General features: G+C 36.4%; 1 protein-coding gene across 1 annotated transcript in view; it reads right to left on the reverse strand.

The window, feature by feature from the left end:
• Positions 1-16,994, reverse strand: part of LOC310898844 (uncharacterized protein) — a 62,061-nt gene that overhangs the window by 21,561 nt on the left and 23,506 nt on the right. The window contains exons 12-13 of the mRNA XM_083834407.1: positions 15,255-15,366; positions 10,894-10,996 (exon numbers count right to left, since the gene is read on the reverse strand). Coding sequence (XP_083690533.1) covers positions 10,894-10,996; positions 15,255-15,366 — 215 coding nt within the window. The remainder of the gene's footprint in view (positions 1-10,893; positions 10,997-15,254; positions 15,367-16,994) is intronic.

Genomic DNA, 16,994 nt, shown 5'->3' on the forward strand with positions numbered 1-16,994 from the left:
ACCTAACAGATCACTATTTCTGAAAGAAACAGTTCTGCTCTCCCTAGCATAGCTTCTGGCCCTTCTGTCTGGCATGAACAATATGCATACATGATACATCAGAAATCCATACAGAAATGCAGGGGAAAGAAATGGTAAAGTGAGTATGGTAAGTCTAGGAATTAACAAGCCTGTAAGCAGACCCCTAGAGACAAACGCTGTGGAAAGCCACCCACATGGTGCATTTACCCAGCTTAATCCTGGCTAACACGGGTTCACTTTAATTCATGCTTCTTCCAGGTGTGAATTCTCTCCTCCACCTGTGCTCCAAAAAGACCAAATGCCACGTAATCACACTTACAGGGTACTAAGCTTGCACCAGTAACCTCCACCTCTCAGCAAGCTGTCTTAACTTGGATTCAGTGCCGTGGTAAGACAGACACACTACATTGGCAGCACTGGTTGGTGCAACACACCATAGGTCCAGAATACAGAGTCTAGCCATATCTACATTCACCAGATAAGTGATTTCCCTGAAATAGTGTTTAATAAGATGCTTTACTGAAGTCTATGAAGAGACATGCAATCATATAGTCCTTACCTTGATTGCACTGTTCTACAATCAGAGACATATTTTGATACAACAAAAATTAAAGTCAGCGCACATTTGAATGACTGATTCAGGGATGGTTGATTACAGTATGTAAGTCTTAAAGTTACAGAAGAGATCTCTTGCCTGAAGCTATTCCATAGCAGCTCTGCAAGCTTGGCCAGTATGCTACTGCAGTATTTGCACGTTACAACTAGAGTTAGTGAAATATGGTTATCTTGTGAACTATCTTCAGCTAGAGGCTGGAAATAAAAACAAACAAAAAAAACCCACAGCAAGCTTCAGGAGGTGATATATGAGAACAATCTGAAGGGATTGGGGGTTAGTATCAACTCCCCTCTCTCCCTCAAAAATTTTTTTTTGTACAGGAAAAAAGAATGTCCCTGTCAAAAAAAGCCATGAATAACCACCTCTCTACCCAAAGTTCTGCTGCAAAGAACACGGCAGTGGATAGAATAGAAACTAACCCCTTACATTACAGTTACATAATAATGTTAAGTGATGCAGGCAAGATTCAGCCCTACACATATTACCTTTGTGCTCTTTCAAGCAAAAAATTGCCATTCAACATTAAAAACTAACTGGGTTATTTTACTGATGGATTCATGCTCCTAATTTGTTTATTTAGGTTGTTGAGGGAGGAGGCGGAATATGGTAAGGTCATGTTGAACATAGGTTCAGAAAGTTAATTTAAATTATCTGTGGATAGTCACATGGCTCACTTCCTGCTAGGCAGCTGAACTGCTCATTAAGGGTACCAGATTTTGCTCCAAAATATATTTCAGCTTCCTGAAAGGTTTCAAAGAAAGCTGTTCACTTGCCTGCTCTCATACAATGGAACTTGGCTTCTACAACAAAACAGTTCTCTAAAAACTAACAAGAAAACGATCCATCTAAAAACATCAACTACTCACACCTTGAGGCTACAGTAACCTCGTACTGCTACTTGCTATTATTAGTCTTGCAAACTTCTGCAGCGCAAAAGCTTCTGTAACAGCAGAGTCATCTGTAAACATATTACAGCTACCCCTGCACATAAATGCAATGGCAGACCAAATCTACAACAAGATTATTTATTTCTATCTTACAATTATTCAATTCATTGTTCATATTAATGTAAGTAAGTTGGGAGCACACATAAGTATGTTTTTTTTTTCCCCTATAAAGGGGTGTATGTGTATATATGTAACTCCTATTCCTCTTCTCTTCACGCAAAGAAGAGAAACCAAATCTTAAATTGATCATGGCTTATGGCTGGTGATTTGTTATTTGTGTAAACAGATCGCACGAGAGCTCAAAACCTCTCCTGCATCTCAGGGCTTCGATCCCTATCATGTTTCTCAAATAAGACTGAAAGAAGGCAATGGAAGATTAAGCACAACTCTGTAAGAGCAGGCTTACTGCTGTGGCCAGACATATTTCTCCTGAGTTACTTACAAATTCTTCAGATCAATTGTCACAAGACACTTTCCAGGTGGTTTTTTTTTTTTGTTTGTTTGTTTTGGTTTTTTTTAAATAAAAAAAGATCTACTTGTGCTGTACTTCATACTTGCTTGGTTGGTTACTTAAGCATCCGTGCAGATGCTCTCCCTCCTTCCTTTCTGGAGGAAGGTCTATCTCAAAATGAGGTATGACTAATTTGTCATACTTGTAGAGAACATCCATCAGGCTGCACCATCAAGTAGATAAGATCTTCAGCTAAATTGAAGTTGTTGATCTCCTTTCCCAGAAACTTTACAGGAGCACCTTCTGTTATCAGAACCCCATTCGTTAGTCCCTCAAGGCAGATATCTGGTGGCAGATAAGGTATCACTAAGCATGGTGCCATCCTATCTGCCACCAGTCATCCACTTGAACAAGACCTTTCACTTGAAGTTCACTCACCATCGCTGTCTGGCTGTCAGCCTCTTGTGTCTCGGAACCGCACAAAATTCAGCTCAAAAAGGAGCTGAATGCCTTTCAGTTCATAAAACAGTTGGAGACCTTTTTAATCCATCTATATTCTGTTCATGTTCATCTGTAGGTATAGGATTTGCCTGGTGTAATCGTCATACTGAATATGATATTTATTTTGCCTCAAGGGTCTGATCAGGTAGCCTGCCGCTTCCAGGAACATTTCCCCTCACATGCCTGAGGACCTAGCCTGACACTACAAATTCCTCAGGTGACTGGACATCTAAAAGCAGTGAGTCAGTATTGGAGATTCTGCCACTTAAGCTCCACTGATTTCATTAACTCCTAAATACATGGCATGATTGGAGAAGTGTCTGGCACTACGTCCACTAAATTTACTTCTTTCTAGGTGACTACATACTGGTTTAGTACCCTTCCTTTGGGTATTGGTGCTTAAAAAGGTTTGAATCTATAAATAAAGAATAAATTATTATTCAGCAAATCCTGCTCTTCTGTTGATCTGTGTAAATCTTTACAGTATTGCCCTGTCTTTTCACTTTGACTCCTTCTTCTAGCCTATGTTCAATTTTATGAATTTTCAGCCCAACTACCTTAGGAAAAATGTCATCCTCTCTGTGTACACATATATGTTTTATATTTATCAATGTTTTTCCTTTGTGTTCATGATTCTCCAGCATACCTGCAAGCTAAATTTTGGGCCAAATGGCCAGTTTCTTCCAAATCTGAAGAACCTCAAGTATATCAAAGTATACTAACACTCCCTTCCCATCCCCATGTGATTCAGCAGCAGTATGCTGACGGATGTGCATGTAGGCAACATGAGGTGAAGTCCACTTAAGATATACTTCTTAATACAACAGTTCCACCATTTCTGATCCCCTGTGCATGTTTTCACTCCTCACCTGCCTCTGCGTTTATTTTCTCACCCAACAAAACTTGTAGAAGGATGGTCTTGCAAATACCAATGCTTTTAAAGCTGGCATGTTTGAAAAGACAGCAAGTTTCCAACTAATTTCATGAACGCTGCTATCACACAGAGTACCATGACTCACATGACTCCAACAGCTGGTGACCACCCTCCTCATCCTTTGTCACACACTTTTCTCTCCTCCCCTGCACCACCTCTTGTTTTCATGCAAGCATTTGAGGGAGTGGATCCACTGAAAACCAGCCCTGGCAATAATGAGCGCTTAACACAGGCCCAAAGGAACACCTATTTCAACATGTATAACTGCCACGTTCTAAGATATTCTAATGCATGCCAGAGATATGACAGCCTGTAAGACACCCACAGCAGGAAACGTTTCTGTTGCAACCTTTCAATTAGAGAGAGAAATCTGCAGCAAAACAAGCTTCATTAATTACAGCTCTCATAATTCCCCACTGGATTTTCTGATGGCGGGATAGCCTTATTACTTTGCCCTCTTTAGTAGTTGTTCTGTCCTATTCAAATCCTACCTTAAAGTCCACACCTAATTTTTGTTTCTTATTTCTTTTTATCCTTTACTCTTGTCAAAAATACTATTTCTGCACAATTCTGTGTATTTTTCAACAGAATAAAACATTACACAGTATATGAAAGAAAGATGCTATACTGCATGACATTTTTTGTAAAATGTTTTGGAGTAAAAAGCATCAAAATGGTCTGACTAGTGGAAGTCTAAAAGCTTTAAGTAGTTTAAATACGAAAGGTGACACTTCTTTCTTTGAAACTTCACTGAGTTCCAAAAGACAATCTTGTCTCATGTTCACCAACTTATGTTTTTTGACCTTAACCTGTTTGTCCCTCATTTTTCTGGTGATTCAATTAGTTCAACCAACAGCTTATTAAATGTATTTACTTCATATTCTAAGGAATTATATATGTGGCATATATTTGTAACTCAACAGTTCCTACAATACAGTTAAGTACAAAATATGTACTTCTGCAACGTGGTCAATTATACATTCTAATTATTTTATGTCCACTGAATACAGCAGATACACTATCTTCTGCAATGTTATTCTCAAAAAAACAGGGCCTGTAATAAACTGCTAGGACTAGGACATTTCTTGAAGTATCTTCCAGCACGCTTATGAGATCAGTCATAATATTTACATACACTCAAGCACTTTAAAATCTCAAGCTGTATTAACCAGCTGTCATCTTAGTGTCAAACTCCGGTCATTTTAATGTGAAATAAGGGTCAGCACATGATTTTAGCTATTAATAAAACATTTCTTAGCTACTGAACTATTAAACTATAAATGACAGTTTCCCTCATCAAGGCTCTTCTTAAGCCTCTTCTACACCAGGCTTTACTCAGAATGATCTATACAAATTTAAAAAAAAATACAATATAAAATACACTGCAACAACAACAAAAAACTGTTTAAATGCTAACCATAAGGCTGATTGGACTGTATGTGATTTTCGCCAGTACTTTCACTGAACAGTACAAGCCTGGTCTCTGCTAACTACCTTTTATGAAGTGAGGATGCATTTCTATAGACTGGGCTATGCAGGACTGTGCTGAACTCCTAGAGGCTACTACAGACTTAAAAATCTGAGCCTATGCATCTCAGATTCTTCACTGCAAAGGATAAAACACAGAACAAGAAAACAGCTCTAAAACCCTGCTATTAAGACTCAACATTAAAGACAAACTTATTTTTCAGGAGACCATATGTGCATTAAAAATCAGACAAAATTGTTATTATGTTAAAGAAACAACAACTTTCAAGGTATTGGGAAATAAAACCTAGTAAACTGAAAGCATTATTTCACCAATTGGAAGTTTAGTAATCTCGGGTGCTACTTGTAAAAAAGATAAGATTGTTTTCTTTTAATACTAAGTATCACTTTAAGCCCTTTAAATGTGCATAATCCAAATGAGAACTGATTAAGTGTTTAAACTGGAAAACTAAATACCAGGCTCAAGAGAAGTTTACAATGAAAGCGTTCCATCCCAAATAGAAAATAAACTACAAATCACGCTAATGTATGGCATGTCTATATACAGTTACTTCAGATTCTTCTCTAGGCTTAAGAATCTCATCTGCAATTTGAATAATATGAACTAGATATTTGTACTTTAGAACAGTAAGCACTGTGCAAGTATGCTTATGTGCCTCAGTGGTCTTCAATAAAAACAATGGGAATTTAAAACACATTAGTAAAAAAAAGTTACAAGATAGCTATAAAAATCCTAGTTTTCTTTATTACGTAAGCTTGTTTTTTTTTTTTTTAATGCCACCTTACCAAACTTCTCTCTTGCAGATCTAACACCTTGTATATATTGCAGAGCAGAAAACCACACGTGCTTCAGCCCATTCCAACATACATAAAAAAAATTCCTTTATTTTTTCTTTCTGACATTGAGAAAGAGTTCATAAGAAACAGGGAATTTCAAATCAGCACACCGCTTTGGGATGGTTGTCTTTCTACTGATTTTCTGAAACAGAAATCTACCATAAAGGGGAAAAAATAATAAACAGCAATCCCAAACTGATCAAAAATTATACAGCTCTCCTTTTATAAGGATTAAGTTCTATTACTCTTTATATATACGAATATACAAAAATATATTGAAAAACATTTTAAAGTAATCGAAGTCACAAAAATGAGTCAAAATAAAATAAATACTGACATTAAGGCTTAAGATTCATTATGACAACTAAAAAGCACGTGTCTGACAAGATAGAGCACAGAGTTTTAAGTCTCTGCTGTGAAGCATTATGAAGATCATTCTTCATCAACATTGTTGCAATATGCCTTTTAATCACAGCAAGAATTTATTTTCATCTTGCTCTTGTTCCCTGCAAAGACTGAGAAATTATCTGAAAATTCCTTGAAAATTTTATTGTGCAGAGTTCAAAAAATTTTGACCAAAGTGATTTAAACTTAGACTAAGTGAAAGCCACCAAAAATAGGTTTTTATTGCTGGCCACTAATGAAATTAATACCTTTATTAACTACAATTTGTAATTCCCATATTATGGTATTACTACCAAACTAAAGCTACCTACCAAGTCTAGCTCAAGGCACCATAAGAAATGACTAGCAGGCTGAAACAACCTGGACTGACAGTGTTCCTGGATTCCATCAGAAAAGATATCGCTGACTAACACCACTAAATTTAAGAGCCTGGGTTTGACATTGCCTTCCTCTAAAGATATTAAAAAAAAAAAAACAAAAAAACAAAAAAACAACTCATGTACTGGAGAAGGAACTCTTAGGACTCCCCATCCTTACTCTGACCTATTAAAGCTCCTCTCTCTACTCTTCATTCCTAGATGAAGAGTATTCGGCTAATCTGGTCCCCTTAAATATCAGTGGAGGTCCTCTCTAGCATTTCTTACAGGGAAAGCAGAACCAAAGATCCTGATTGAAGTTCTTTTGTGGTCATGCTTCCTTCCACTATATCAGGAAACCATCTGTACAGCAGACAGACCACCTTGCAGTGTTATTGCACTACAAAGCTTTTTTGGTCATGTTATATAGCCTTCTAAAGATTCCTGGATGAAAGGTGGTATATATTACAATTATGTCAAAGAAGAAAGAAGTTATGAACCATACTGCACAGTCACTAGATACAGTCCAAGTAGAGGAGGCAAACTTTTCTAGTTGCTCATTTGTTCCCCTCCCACACTTTCTGTCTAGTACAGACCAAATGGATGTTGTTTCCTTAGGTCACTCAAAATGTTCAAAAAATTGAATTAAGTGTTTTAGGTCAAGTGACATCACCCTGCAATTCAGCAATTCCTCCTTTCCCCTTGTTGCTGGTTATTATGGTTAATTTGTTCCTGTTTCTTTATTTTTCATTGAAAATGCCGACAAAAAGAAGGTGTTTGTTCCTGCCCACCCCCTAAGTCAATCACTCTTATAATCACTACCTGTCCTCCTGGAAGACACAGAAGAGCTCAGGGGCCCATGACAAAGCTGACAATCATTGAAACCCAGAGCTTTGTTGCTCAAAGTGCAAGCATGTACTTCTTTATAAGAAAAATACATGCTTAAAACCTCAGCTGGTGTGCAGCTCCTCAACTGTCACCATTTCAGTAGAATTAAGTCACTCATTCTACATACATACACAGACTCATGTGGGATGTGCAAAACCACATCTGATAGGCATGCTGCACACACATAAGAGGCAGCATCCACAGCTATTTTCATTTAATGCCCAGCAAGAGAAAGCAAAGCAGCACCGTATAAAATGGGGCCTCAGGTGCTTGTGCACAGAGCCCTTACTCAAGGTACAGGAGTTTTGAATTCTGGGTCCTCCTCTGTCCATGGACACTCCTGCCCTTGAGTGAAACGGAAGGGAGAGAAGCTTGGGGAAAGGGGGGAGGAAGCTATGAACATCAGGTCCTGCTATTAGAGAATTCACCTAAGGGAAACATCAATCTGAATTCTGGCTTCTGTTCCCAACATCACTTGTACATCTGTCCAACAAAAGATCAAATTTAAGTCTTGTTAATGGACCCGTCTGGTTTAGCAGCAGGCATTCCTTGTTCTGCTCTTCACAGCATGTTCTGGCAACCTACACCACTGTCAGAAACTAAGCATCAGAAGATGATTCATTGATTAGCACACTACTAGTAAATGTCTGGCAGTGTTGCATTAATTATTCTCTTTGCAGAGATTTAGCAAAAAAAAAAAAGCTTCAAAACTACTGCCTTAGGAGTATTCCACATCAACAAGCAGCCCACTAAAGATTTAAAATCCCAAATCTGGCTCTTCTCTACACATACATTTTATCTGTGCAAGCAATATGGAAATCTGCTACATCACAGCAACTGAAAGAATTGACTGTATGAAGCAATCTTAATCTTTACAAATTAGAAAACTGACTATTCATGCGTATGTGTTCAAGGATTTGGAAGCATTCTAGTAAACAGCTCTGATGCCCTCTGATAATAGTAATTTACTTCAAGGAGGCCAAAAACTTTGTTGGATTCCTGTACCTGGCAAAAGTGCTATTTATCACCAGATGCCCCAGATAATTCCAGGAATACGCTCCTTCCCACTACTGCTCATTAGCAGCAGTCCTATGAAGTGAAGGAGACTTTTTAGTTAACAAATGCTGCAAGACATTCTATAAAGTTTAAGCTATCCCTTTACAAAACAAAGCCAGCATCACCACAATCGCACATTCAGGCTGTCTAACCTGACACTACCAGAAAAACATCGGTTCCAAAAAGAGCTCTGAAAACATGAACTGAAAGCTTGCCAGCCACCTTAAGGAATAGATGTTCACATACTATGGTAAGTCAGTTATAATACTATGCTGTACTATCCAAGTTGAGTAGCACAGATTTTTGACTTTCTTGTTCTTTAGACAATTTAGACAATAGTAGAGAAAGGAAAAACTGAAACCTTAACAAACCTAGCACCTACTGACATCAAACAAGGTTTATTTGCACAGTAGTTGCTTGTGAACGAAGAGGCACACATTAAGAATTTGGATAGACAAGAACATATGCATTAACATCAGATCCTAAAAGTAGGCACTTGTTTTAAAATCCAAGCAGCTTTCTTTTGTTCACAGAGATATCTGCTAGGGATTGTCTGTGCATATATAAAATGAAGAACAAGAATAGATCTTTACTTCCAGCAATGTTACATAGCCTACATAAATAATGACAAAGGAGAAACTACTTCAGTTATGAATCCTTAACTAGTTTTAGAAATGCTAGCTTGGTCTAACTGAGACAGTACAACTTTTCATTCATTAGAAAAACCGACTGTGGAAACAGTGTGTATCTATGGTAAATGCTGATCTGCTAACCAACCTTCAAAAGTGCAAAATATTTTAAAATCAACTCCACAAATATTCCTGATTAATTCTACATAATTGTATTCAATCCTTTAGAAGGGAGAAGGAAAAAAAGGAAGAAAGATGTGACCATTCATCGACCCCGCCTCTATAAACACAGCTTTAAAAAACATACATTATCTACAGCCATGATACCACTGTAAAAATTGCAACACAGAATGTGCTTTGTTCCATACAATTTTGAATCCAATAAAAATAAAGCATTGGCTAATTTTTTAATTGCAAGGCAACAAGTAGCCCCCATTAATCAGGATGCTAGATGTGCTATGGAAGTTGACATTCAGGTTAAGCTCAAGTAATTCGATTTTGAAGATCCATGTAAATCCCGTGTATTTCTCCACAAGTTACAGAGAAGCAGTTGCAACGTATCTGAGCTCTCATCTTCAAAATTAAGATGCCCAAATTTAAAATGGATTTTTTAAAAATTGGGTAAGTGTCCATAGCGTAAGCAGCAGTGAAATCACAACATGTGAACGTGCTACTTACAACTGAGATGGATATAGTGGTGACACTTAGGTGTGACTTGGGAAGAGAACAGAGAGGAGAAAAAAGGAAGAGTTTGCTTAAAGTGATCAAATAGTAAATCCTTCTTGAAAGCTACAAGAACACAATGAAATTTACAAAGAACGAATGTGAAAGTTTTTTGGAACAAACATCTAATAAACAAAAGAAGTATACATCATTCACAACCCCATGCAAATACTTAGACTACATACACTTAAAACTAAGATTGGCTTATAATTAAATCCTGGTACTTTATCTTTCTCTCTCAAGTCCATGGAAAATGTCTTGCAATGGTTGCCTGACATCACATTCATTCAAAGTCAAACGTTAAAGTCATTAATTTGAGGCTAGACATAATTGTGCAGAATCAGAATTTAAGTTGGGGAGCTAATATGCACAGCGTGAATAAAGAATTAGATGCAGCCCATTAGGATTCTCACTGCAGTATCATATTAAAACGCTTTTAATTAGATCTGAAAGTTTGACTTCTCTACATAAGCAGCTACACATTAAACAGCTTAGAAGTACAGTAGTATTTATAAAAAACACACTACAGTAACATAGATAACTAAGTGCTGAAGAGAATCTTAACCCTTGAACTATACAGCTCCTCATGTACTGTGATGTTACAGAAAGTCATTGTGATAAATTTTTGCCAGCTGATTACCATTTTTAACATCTATTTCTGGTGAGTTCTAAATAGGATTACTGAGTTTTAATAACATAAACCAGAATAAAAACACTGTCACATATCAGTGTAACCATGAGTAGGAGAATAAAAACGAATGATAAAAAAATGTAGAAAGGGACAACAGCAGATGGATGAAAAGTCTCAAAGAAAGAAAAAGTGGACTTCCAAAACTTCCGTTTTACTGTGTTTTTTTTTTTTTCTTTTTTAAAAACATGTCTGTATGTCTCATCTCTACAACAAATACATTAAAAAGGAAATACGATTTTACCACTATGGGTGCAATGAAACTGAATGGAACTAAGTCTTTGGGTGCTAGTCAGGCTCAGGAAAAAAGAAAAGGTAACTTTAAATTCTTAGAGAAAGATGTGAGTATTTACCCATGCCAGTTCCAGCTGGTGCAATCTCTTTGGAGAAGATTTCTAAAGCTTCTTTTCGCTTATGATGTACAGCAAGCCAAATAACAGCTTCCCGAGGACCCTGCTTCGAAAAAAAGCATAAGTAAGATTTGCTTTGAAGAACATCTATTATATTTGCCAAATCAAAAAGTAACTGTAGCTCAGCATTCAAATTACATCTAATGGGAACATTTAGTGCTTATCCAACATCACTATAATTTTGGTTAATGTTTTATCATCTTTTTCTTTTGCTACCATGAAATCAACTATTGGAAATTTCAGACTGCTACAACACCAAGTAACTTCTCCATCCCAAAGAACCAAGCACTATAACAAACAGTAATTTGTAAGAAAAGAAATACTTTGCTGTACTCGGTGGGATGGGCAAACCAATTGTCCTCTTATTTTTAAGCACGTTGAGAATACTTTGGGGGTCAAGTAAGCCTGCCAAGTTTACTTCTCTCATCATCAAAAAGCAAACAGATCTACTCAGGAAAAAAGAAATCAAACCTAATCCTTGGGAGTTAAACAGGAGAACTGAACTTTTTTAAACCAGCAGTTTTCCAACAAAAACACTGGACACCCCTCCAAATGTAAACCCAACCACTACTGTCCCTACTCTACAGCCAATACAATTCCCTCTGTAGATAAGCACTCTCTCTTACGATTTTTCTTCTGTAAAAATCTCTTTTTTGCCACTGAAAAAATTCACCACTGGAAACCATATACTGGCAAAAGCCTCAGAGTGAACTTCTAACTCTAGTATTTTAAGCAGGTTTCAAATTCTAGGTCTGTCCCTCAGCATCTCCTACCTTTTCCCTAAAACAAACATAGCTGTTACCATCATATACAATTCCAAACTTACTTAAAGCAATTATCAATTTACACAGCTTGGCATAGTGAAAAATCCTAAACCATTAGGCCTAAAAATAAAAATATGAATTTATGCATTAGAGTCCTCTTAAATTTAATCATAGCATAACAAAACAACCTTTTTTCTTTTCATATTTTAAGACTTCAGTAAACAGTTTAAACTCAAAAACACACACACAGGTATATGTTTTCCTCTTCAAAATAACTACAGAAACTCCAAGCTGGATCTGAACTCTGAAACTGCCTTTTAACACATTTCCTAACTCTAGTGCTACTTATTTGGATTGCCCACATTTCTGTAAAGCTGCATTCTTTAAAAATGGTATGTAAAATTAAACAGCAAATTTAATTTTAGCTTTTGAAATGCTGATGTCTTGTACATTAGGATCATTTTCCTGTGTGTATACTGTCACATTTTCACAAAAAATGATACTATAGAACTTGTCAACATCAGAAAATCTCAAGTCAATTTCAGGAATTTAAGTAACTTCAACAATGTAAGAACAGGGATGCATTTCCTATTGGCAGCTGCTGAAACGGTGTGTTTATAATAAACGCTGGAGTACCCTACACCAAGCATTCTGGATAGCGTAAGATTATCCCAAAGAGGGGGACTATATGAACAGACTACTGAATTCTGTATTCCAACTCAAACATATGGTAAAATCCCCAAATGAACAAACTCACTGACGCCAGCTCATACCAATGTAGGGATATTTACCAATTTATCATAACTGGTGACCGGCTAAAACCCAGTTAATGAAGGGCCTTCACAGAAGAATATGGCTATGATACAAATTCAACTTATTTTTTTAAAAAACATTCCCAAAGCTATCAAGAGATTCATTAATTACTACTATTAACAAGTAATAGGAAATACTCTTGCAGAAAGCATGCTTATGCATTCAGTTCACATCTGCTTCCTGCTTCTAAACTGTACCATGTCTTCAGTAGTCTAAGTTCTATGTTCACCTCCATGCCCACAGATGCAAGGTGGTGAATGATACTATGGTCTAAGAAAATAGTAAGTTGAGTCCTGTTCTCAGGAGGTGAATCCAGTATCAGAACTGAAGACGCAGACTATTTTACAGTCATTTATCTTACAGGATCATAAGTTTAAAAAAAATACACACAAATAGCAAACCAAGGATATATTTCAAGTTTAAAGATATGTTGTAAAAGGGTTATTAAAAACTAACATATTTTAATTAATTAAGCATTCTTCTTGTACTGTTAAGAGTAAAATAATTTACTTATATCCATATTTAGCGCAGTTTTTATATAATGAACTAAAATCTGATGTCCTATTAATATGTCTCTTTCACATGAAACACATCCAGTATTCTCTAAATCGTGAACTTGTGGATACTGTGACACTGTCATAAACCCCTTTTTCCTCAAGAACAGAAAAACAGAGCAGGAGGTATTAAAAATTATATACCACCAGGGCTACTCCATGCTGATTCAGGTCCCTTGCTCCTGCTGACAAAGCAAGCTATTAGAGTGTCAAGGAACAACTATGTAAACAGGGGGAACTGAAAAAGGAAAGGAAGCAAGCATTTCTGAATTTCCTCAAGGCTACTTTCTGTTGTCAGCAATAGTCGATGCTGTACACATCAGCTCAGACTATGCTATACTGGTCTACCTAGGTCTGGGATATACATAACTTCACAGTTACAAAGGAATACCTTTGCATCCAGTTTGAAACACGTGTGTGGGAATTCATTCAGCCATACCGGACATTTACACTGAGCTCCAAATACTGTTTGGTACCCAATTCCTGTCTTGGTATTCACAGACATATTTCCCTCTCTTAAGTTTAGATGGTAGAATCTTCAAAGCAGGGAGTGTTTCCGTGGCTGTTAATACATTGCCTAGCCTAATGTGGCTCTGGTTTTAAGCACTGTTATTTGCAATCTAAATAACTGCATTTAATTTTGTATGGAAATACATGATAAGAAAGTGAATACATGATTCTGAAACCCCAAAGGGCAGATGTTTTCCTTAGGAGCCTACAACTTTGTTTGAAATGGCAGAGCAATGCCCACTCCTCCCCCATTCTTCTCACACTCCTACCACCGCTTTCCAAATGAAAACTCTTCTGGTTAGTTTCTTCTAACTCTTGGTTTCTTCTAATTGTTGAAGGACCAGGGTGAAGGGGGTAAAGCAGTAGAGCATCTTCCTGTATTTCAGCCTTAACTCTCACTTCCTATTGCTGGCATGTATGTGCTTTCCATACAACATAGATAATGCTCTGCTCTACTTTTGTAACATATGTAAGACTTAGGAGCAGACATATTCAGTGAACTGTAAGAAAAGCAAACTGAACAGTAAGAACAGAGAAACTGTTCTTTTCCAAGTCGTTATTCACTCTATACAACAAGTAATACAGAAAACTTTACATAATACAACATTACAGAATGTAATACAATTCATAATCATAAGGAGCTAGTACAAAGAGAACGCATACAAGTTCAACATCTGGAAAATCTGTTCCTATGTTCCAAAACTTTGATTCTGTAATCTCAGTAACACAGCAGGGTTTATGGTCCTAAAAGGAAAGAGACCACATCATACAGATGGCTCATCAGGAAGCAACTCTTGCTGCTGTGCAGAATGAAACCGAAGTCCAAGCACTAAAGTAAGCAGCTGCATATGTAACTTGCCCCATTTACATGAACAATTTCTATAATAAGAACGTCACTACCTTTTTCAGTATTTTCTATACATACAAATTTTCAACTATTTTACATGTTAGCATTCCTAAGATCCAACTCAGAGCTGAGTTATGCCAGTACGTTAATGCTTTTGCAAGACTGCAATTAATAAAAAAGAATTAAATCCTACTGTTTTAGAACAAGCGAAGCTGTCTAAATATTTTAAGTGTATGTAAGTGGGGACAAGATTTACAGTCTTCTTCCTTTAAAAAGGACTTTCACATTCTAGATTAGGAAAACAAACTGGGTATCACAGCTGCAGTAGTTACAGCCATCATTCACATTCTTACAGATGAATATAACAAGTCACAAAACATGACACAGAATTATGTAGTTGAGGATTGTTTCACAGATAGGACCCACAGGCAGTTTTAAAGTTGCACAGGCAAAAATAGTTCTGCTATTTCCAGACTCAACAACCTTTATAATGTGGTCTTTTAAATTGCACTAGACACAACTTTAAGTCTACTTTATAAGAACTTTTATAAGACATTTCTTTAGATGAATAACATTAGAACAGACTACAATAACATTTTTGTAAGATTTCTTATCAGCGCTTCTGGAAGATCCAAAACTGTAAAGTCTTTGTCAGTATAATTTTGTACACTAAGTATGACACTGAATTCTTTGCAAGATGGTGGGGTGAAATTCCCAAGATGACAGTGACTTCCTTTAAAGTTATGGAAAAGATAACAATATGGAAAGATTAAAAGAGGTCAGTAAAAGTTTAAGAACACTCCACTGAATACTTACACCATCTCTACTCCTTCTAGCATGAGGTCCATATGTATCTTCAGACCCTAAAACCTGTATGTTAACTGCACTGTAATCTTCATACCCAAGCTGACTGAAAAGAAGACGAGTCCTGCAACAAATGATTGTTTTTTAATTAGTAAACTGCCTCGAGGTAATTATCTTGAAGTAGCCCCACATGGTCCACAGAGGTTAGCTCTGATGTAAACTGGACTATGAACACTTTTCACTAAGCAAATGCATCTGAATACTATATCAAGTGATGCAGTATCAATCATATAATCAAGTGATAATTACAAAGTTACACCTCTCAATTTATCCTTCGGTTTCAATTTGAGCCATTTTTCTATTCAAATTATTTTTAAAATGACAGGCAAAGACAAATCAATTTCAGGTGTTTTTTTAATCTTTAAAACGAGAGCAGCTGAAAATGGCATTACAGTACATGCAGTCTTCCTGGTTTTCACACTGGTAATTCAGCCCTTATCTTCATTCCTCCTATAAAGTATTATGACCTACCAATAAACACATGAAACTACCTCATTACATCACGGGCACCAACAAAGGAAAATCTAACTGAAGAAGGAATTTGTATTCAAACCTTAAAGGTAATTAGTTGGGATTAATGAACATACAACTCACATGCTAAGAATTAGATAAAGTTTTTTAAAGAAAACTTTTCCTCATTCTTCATGCCTGCCATCTTGTGAAATCCCCGAAACTCGTTCTGTAAGTTCATTTCCACCAAAAGCATGTTGTGTCAAGAATGCCAAGCTTGTCCAGTCATGATTAGTAATGGGGATGACCATTACCTTTTTAAATACACTATAAAAACACATACTGTCTTAAGAGAGACAGCAATTAACACTTTTTGACAAATATTATACTCATATTAGAGCATTAGCAACAACTTTTAAAAGACAGTCCAATTCACAAGCACTGAATAAACTGTGAATGACCCTTACAGTCTTTTAAAAATAGTCATATAAAGTCCAAAAACCAAAATAGTCACAGTAGAAAATGAGACATAAAAAAAAGCTTTAAAATAATCCAACTGTTAGAAGTATGCGAATGTTAATATGTTGGAAAAATAAGTTAAATTTTGAAGCACAAACTAGTTTTCCAGTAATCTTTATCTGGAAACCTTCTAGCTGTTTCAAAGATCTAATCAGTTGAAATGCTGGAATTATGTTAGGATGAAAAAAATATTTTCCATCAATGGAACATTTTGAAGATCCTGATATCATCACTGTTACAAATATTAAACATGGCACCTGAAAATTTAAGCAGTATATGGGACTTAAATACGCAACAATTAAAGAAATGCATTTTAAAGAGATGAAGGTGATCAGTGTACTGCAAATGAGGCCATTTTATTTCAATTAACGTGGAAAAAATACTTGATTTAAGGTATCTAAATATGCAAAAACAATGTTTGTAATAAGGCAGAATAATTTATCTAAAAACATTAGAGATCCCAGAGTCCCAAATATATTCTGTGGGTAGTTTTTAGCCCTTTAATGTGTCTTGCTACTGTAATAAAGAAGCTGAATTGTTTACAAACATGTTTGAAATGAAGGAGAATATACTGACAGTCAATATTGTATATTGTGACTTTTAATACACATAACAAGCCACAGCTGCTCCAGGCATGCCTCATGTGCTGGATGTCAGTTATTACGCCAGTTAACCAGCCTATGACTATCTCCCATCAGCCCTTCTCTGAGGGGTTATTCAGGA

This window comes from Anser anser (genome assembly GCF_964211835.1).
Source record: "Anser anser genome assembly, chromosome: 4".
Classification (NCBI taxonomy): domain Eukaryota; kingdom Metazoa; phylum Chordata; class Aves; order Anseriformes; family Anatidae; genus Anser; species Anser anser.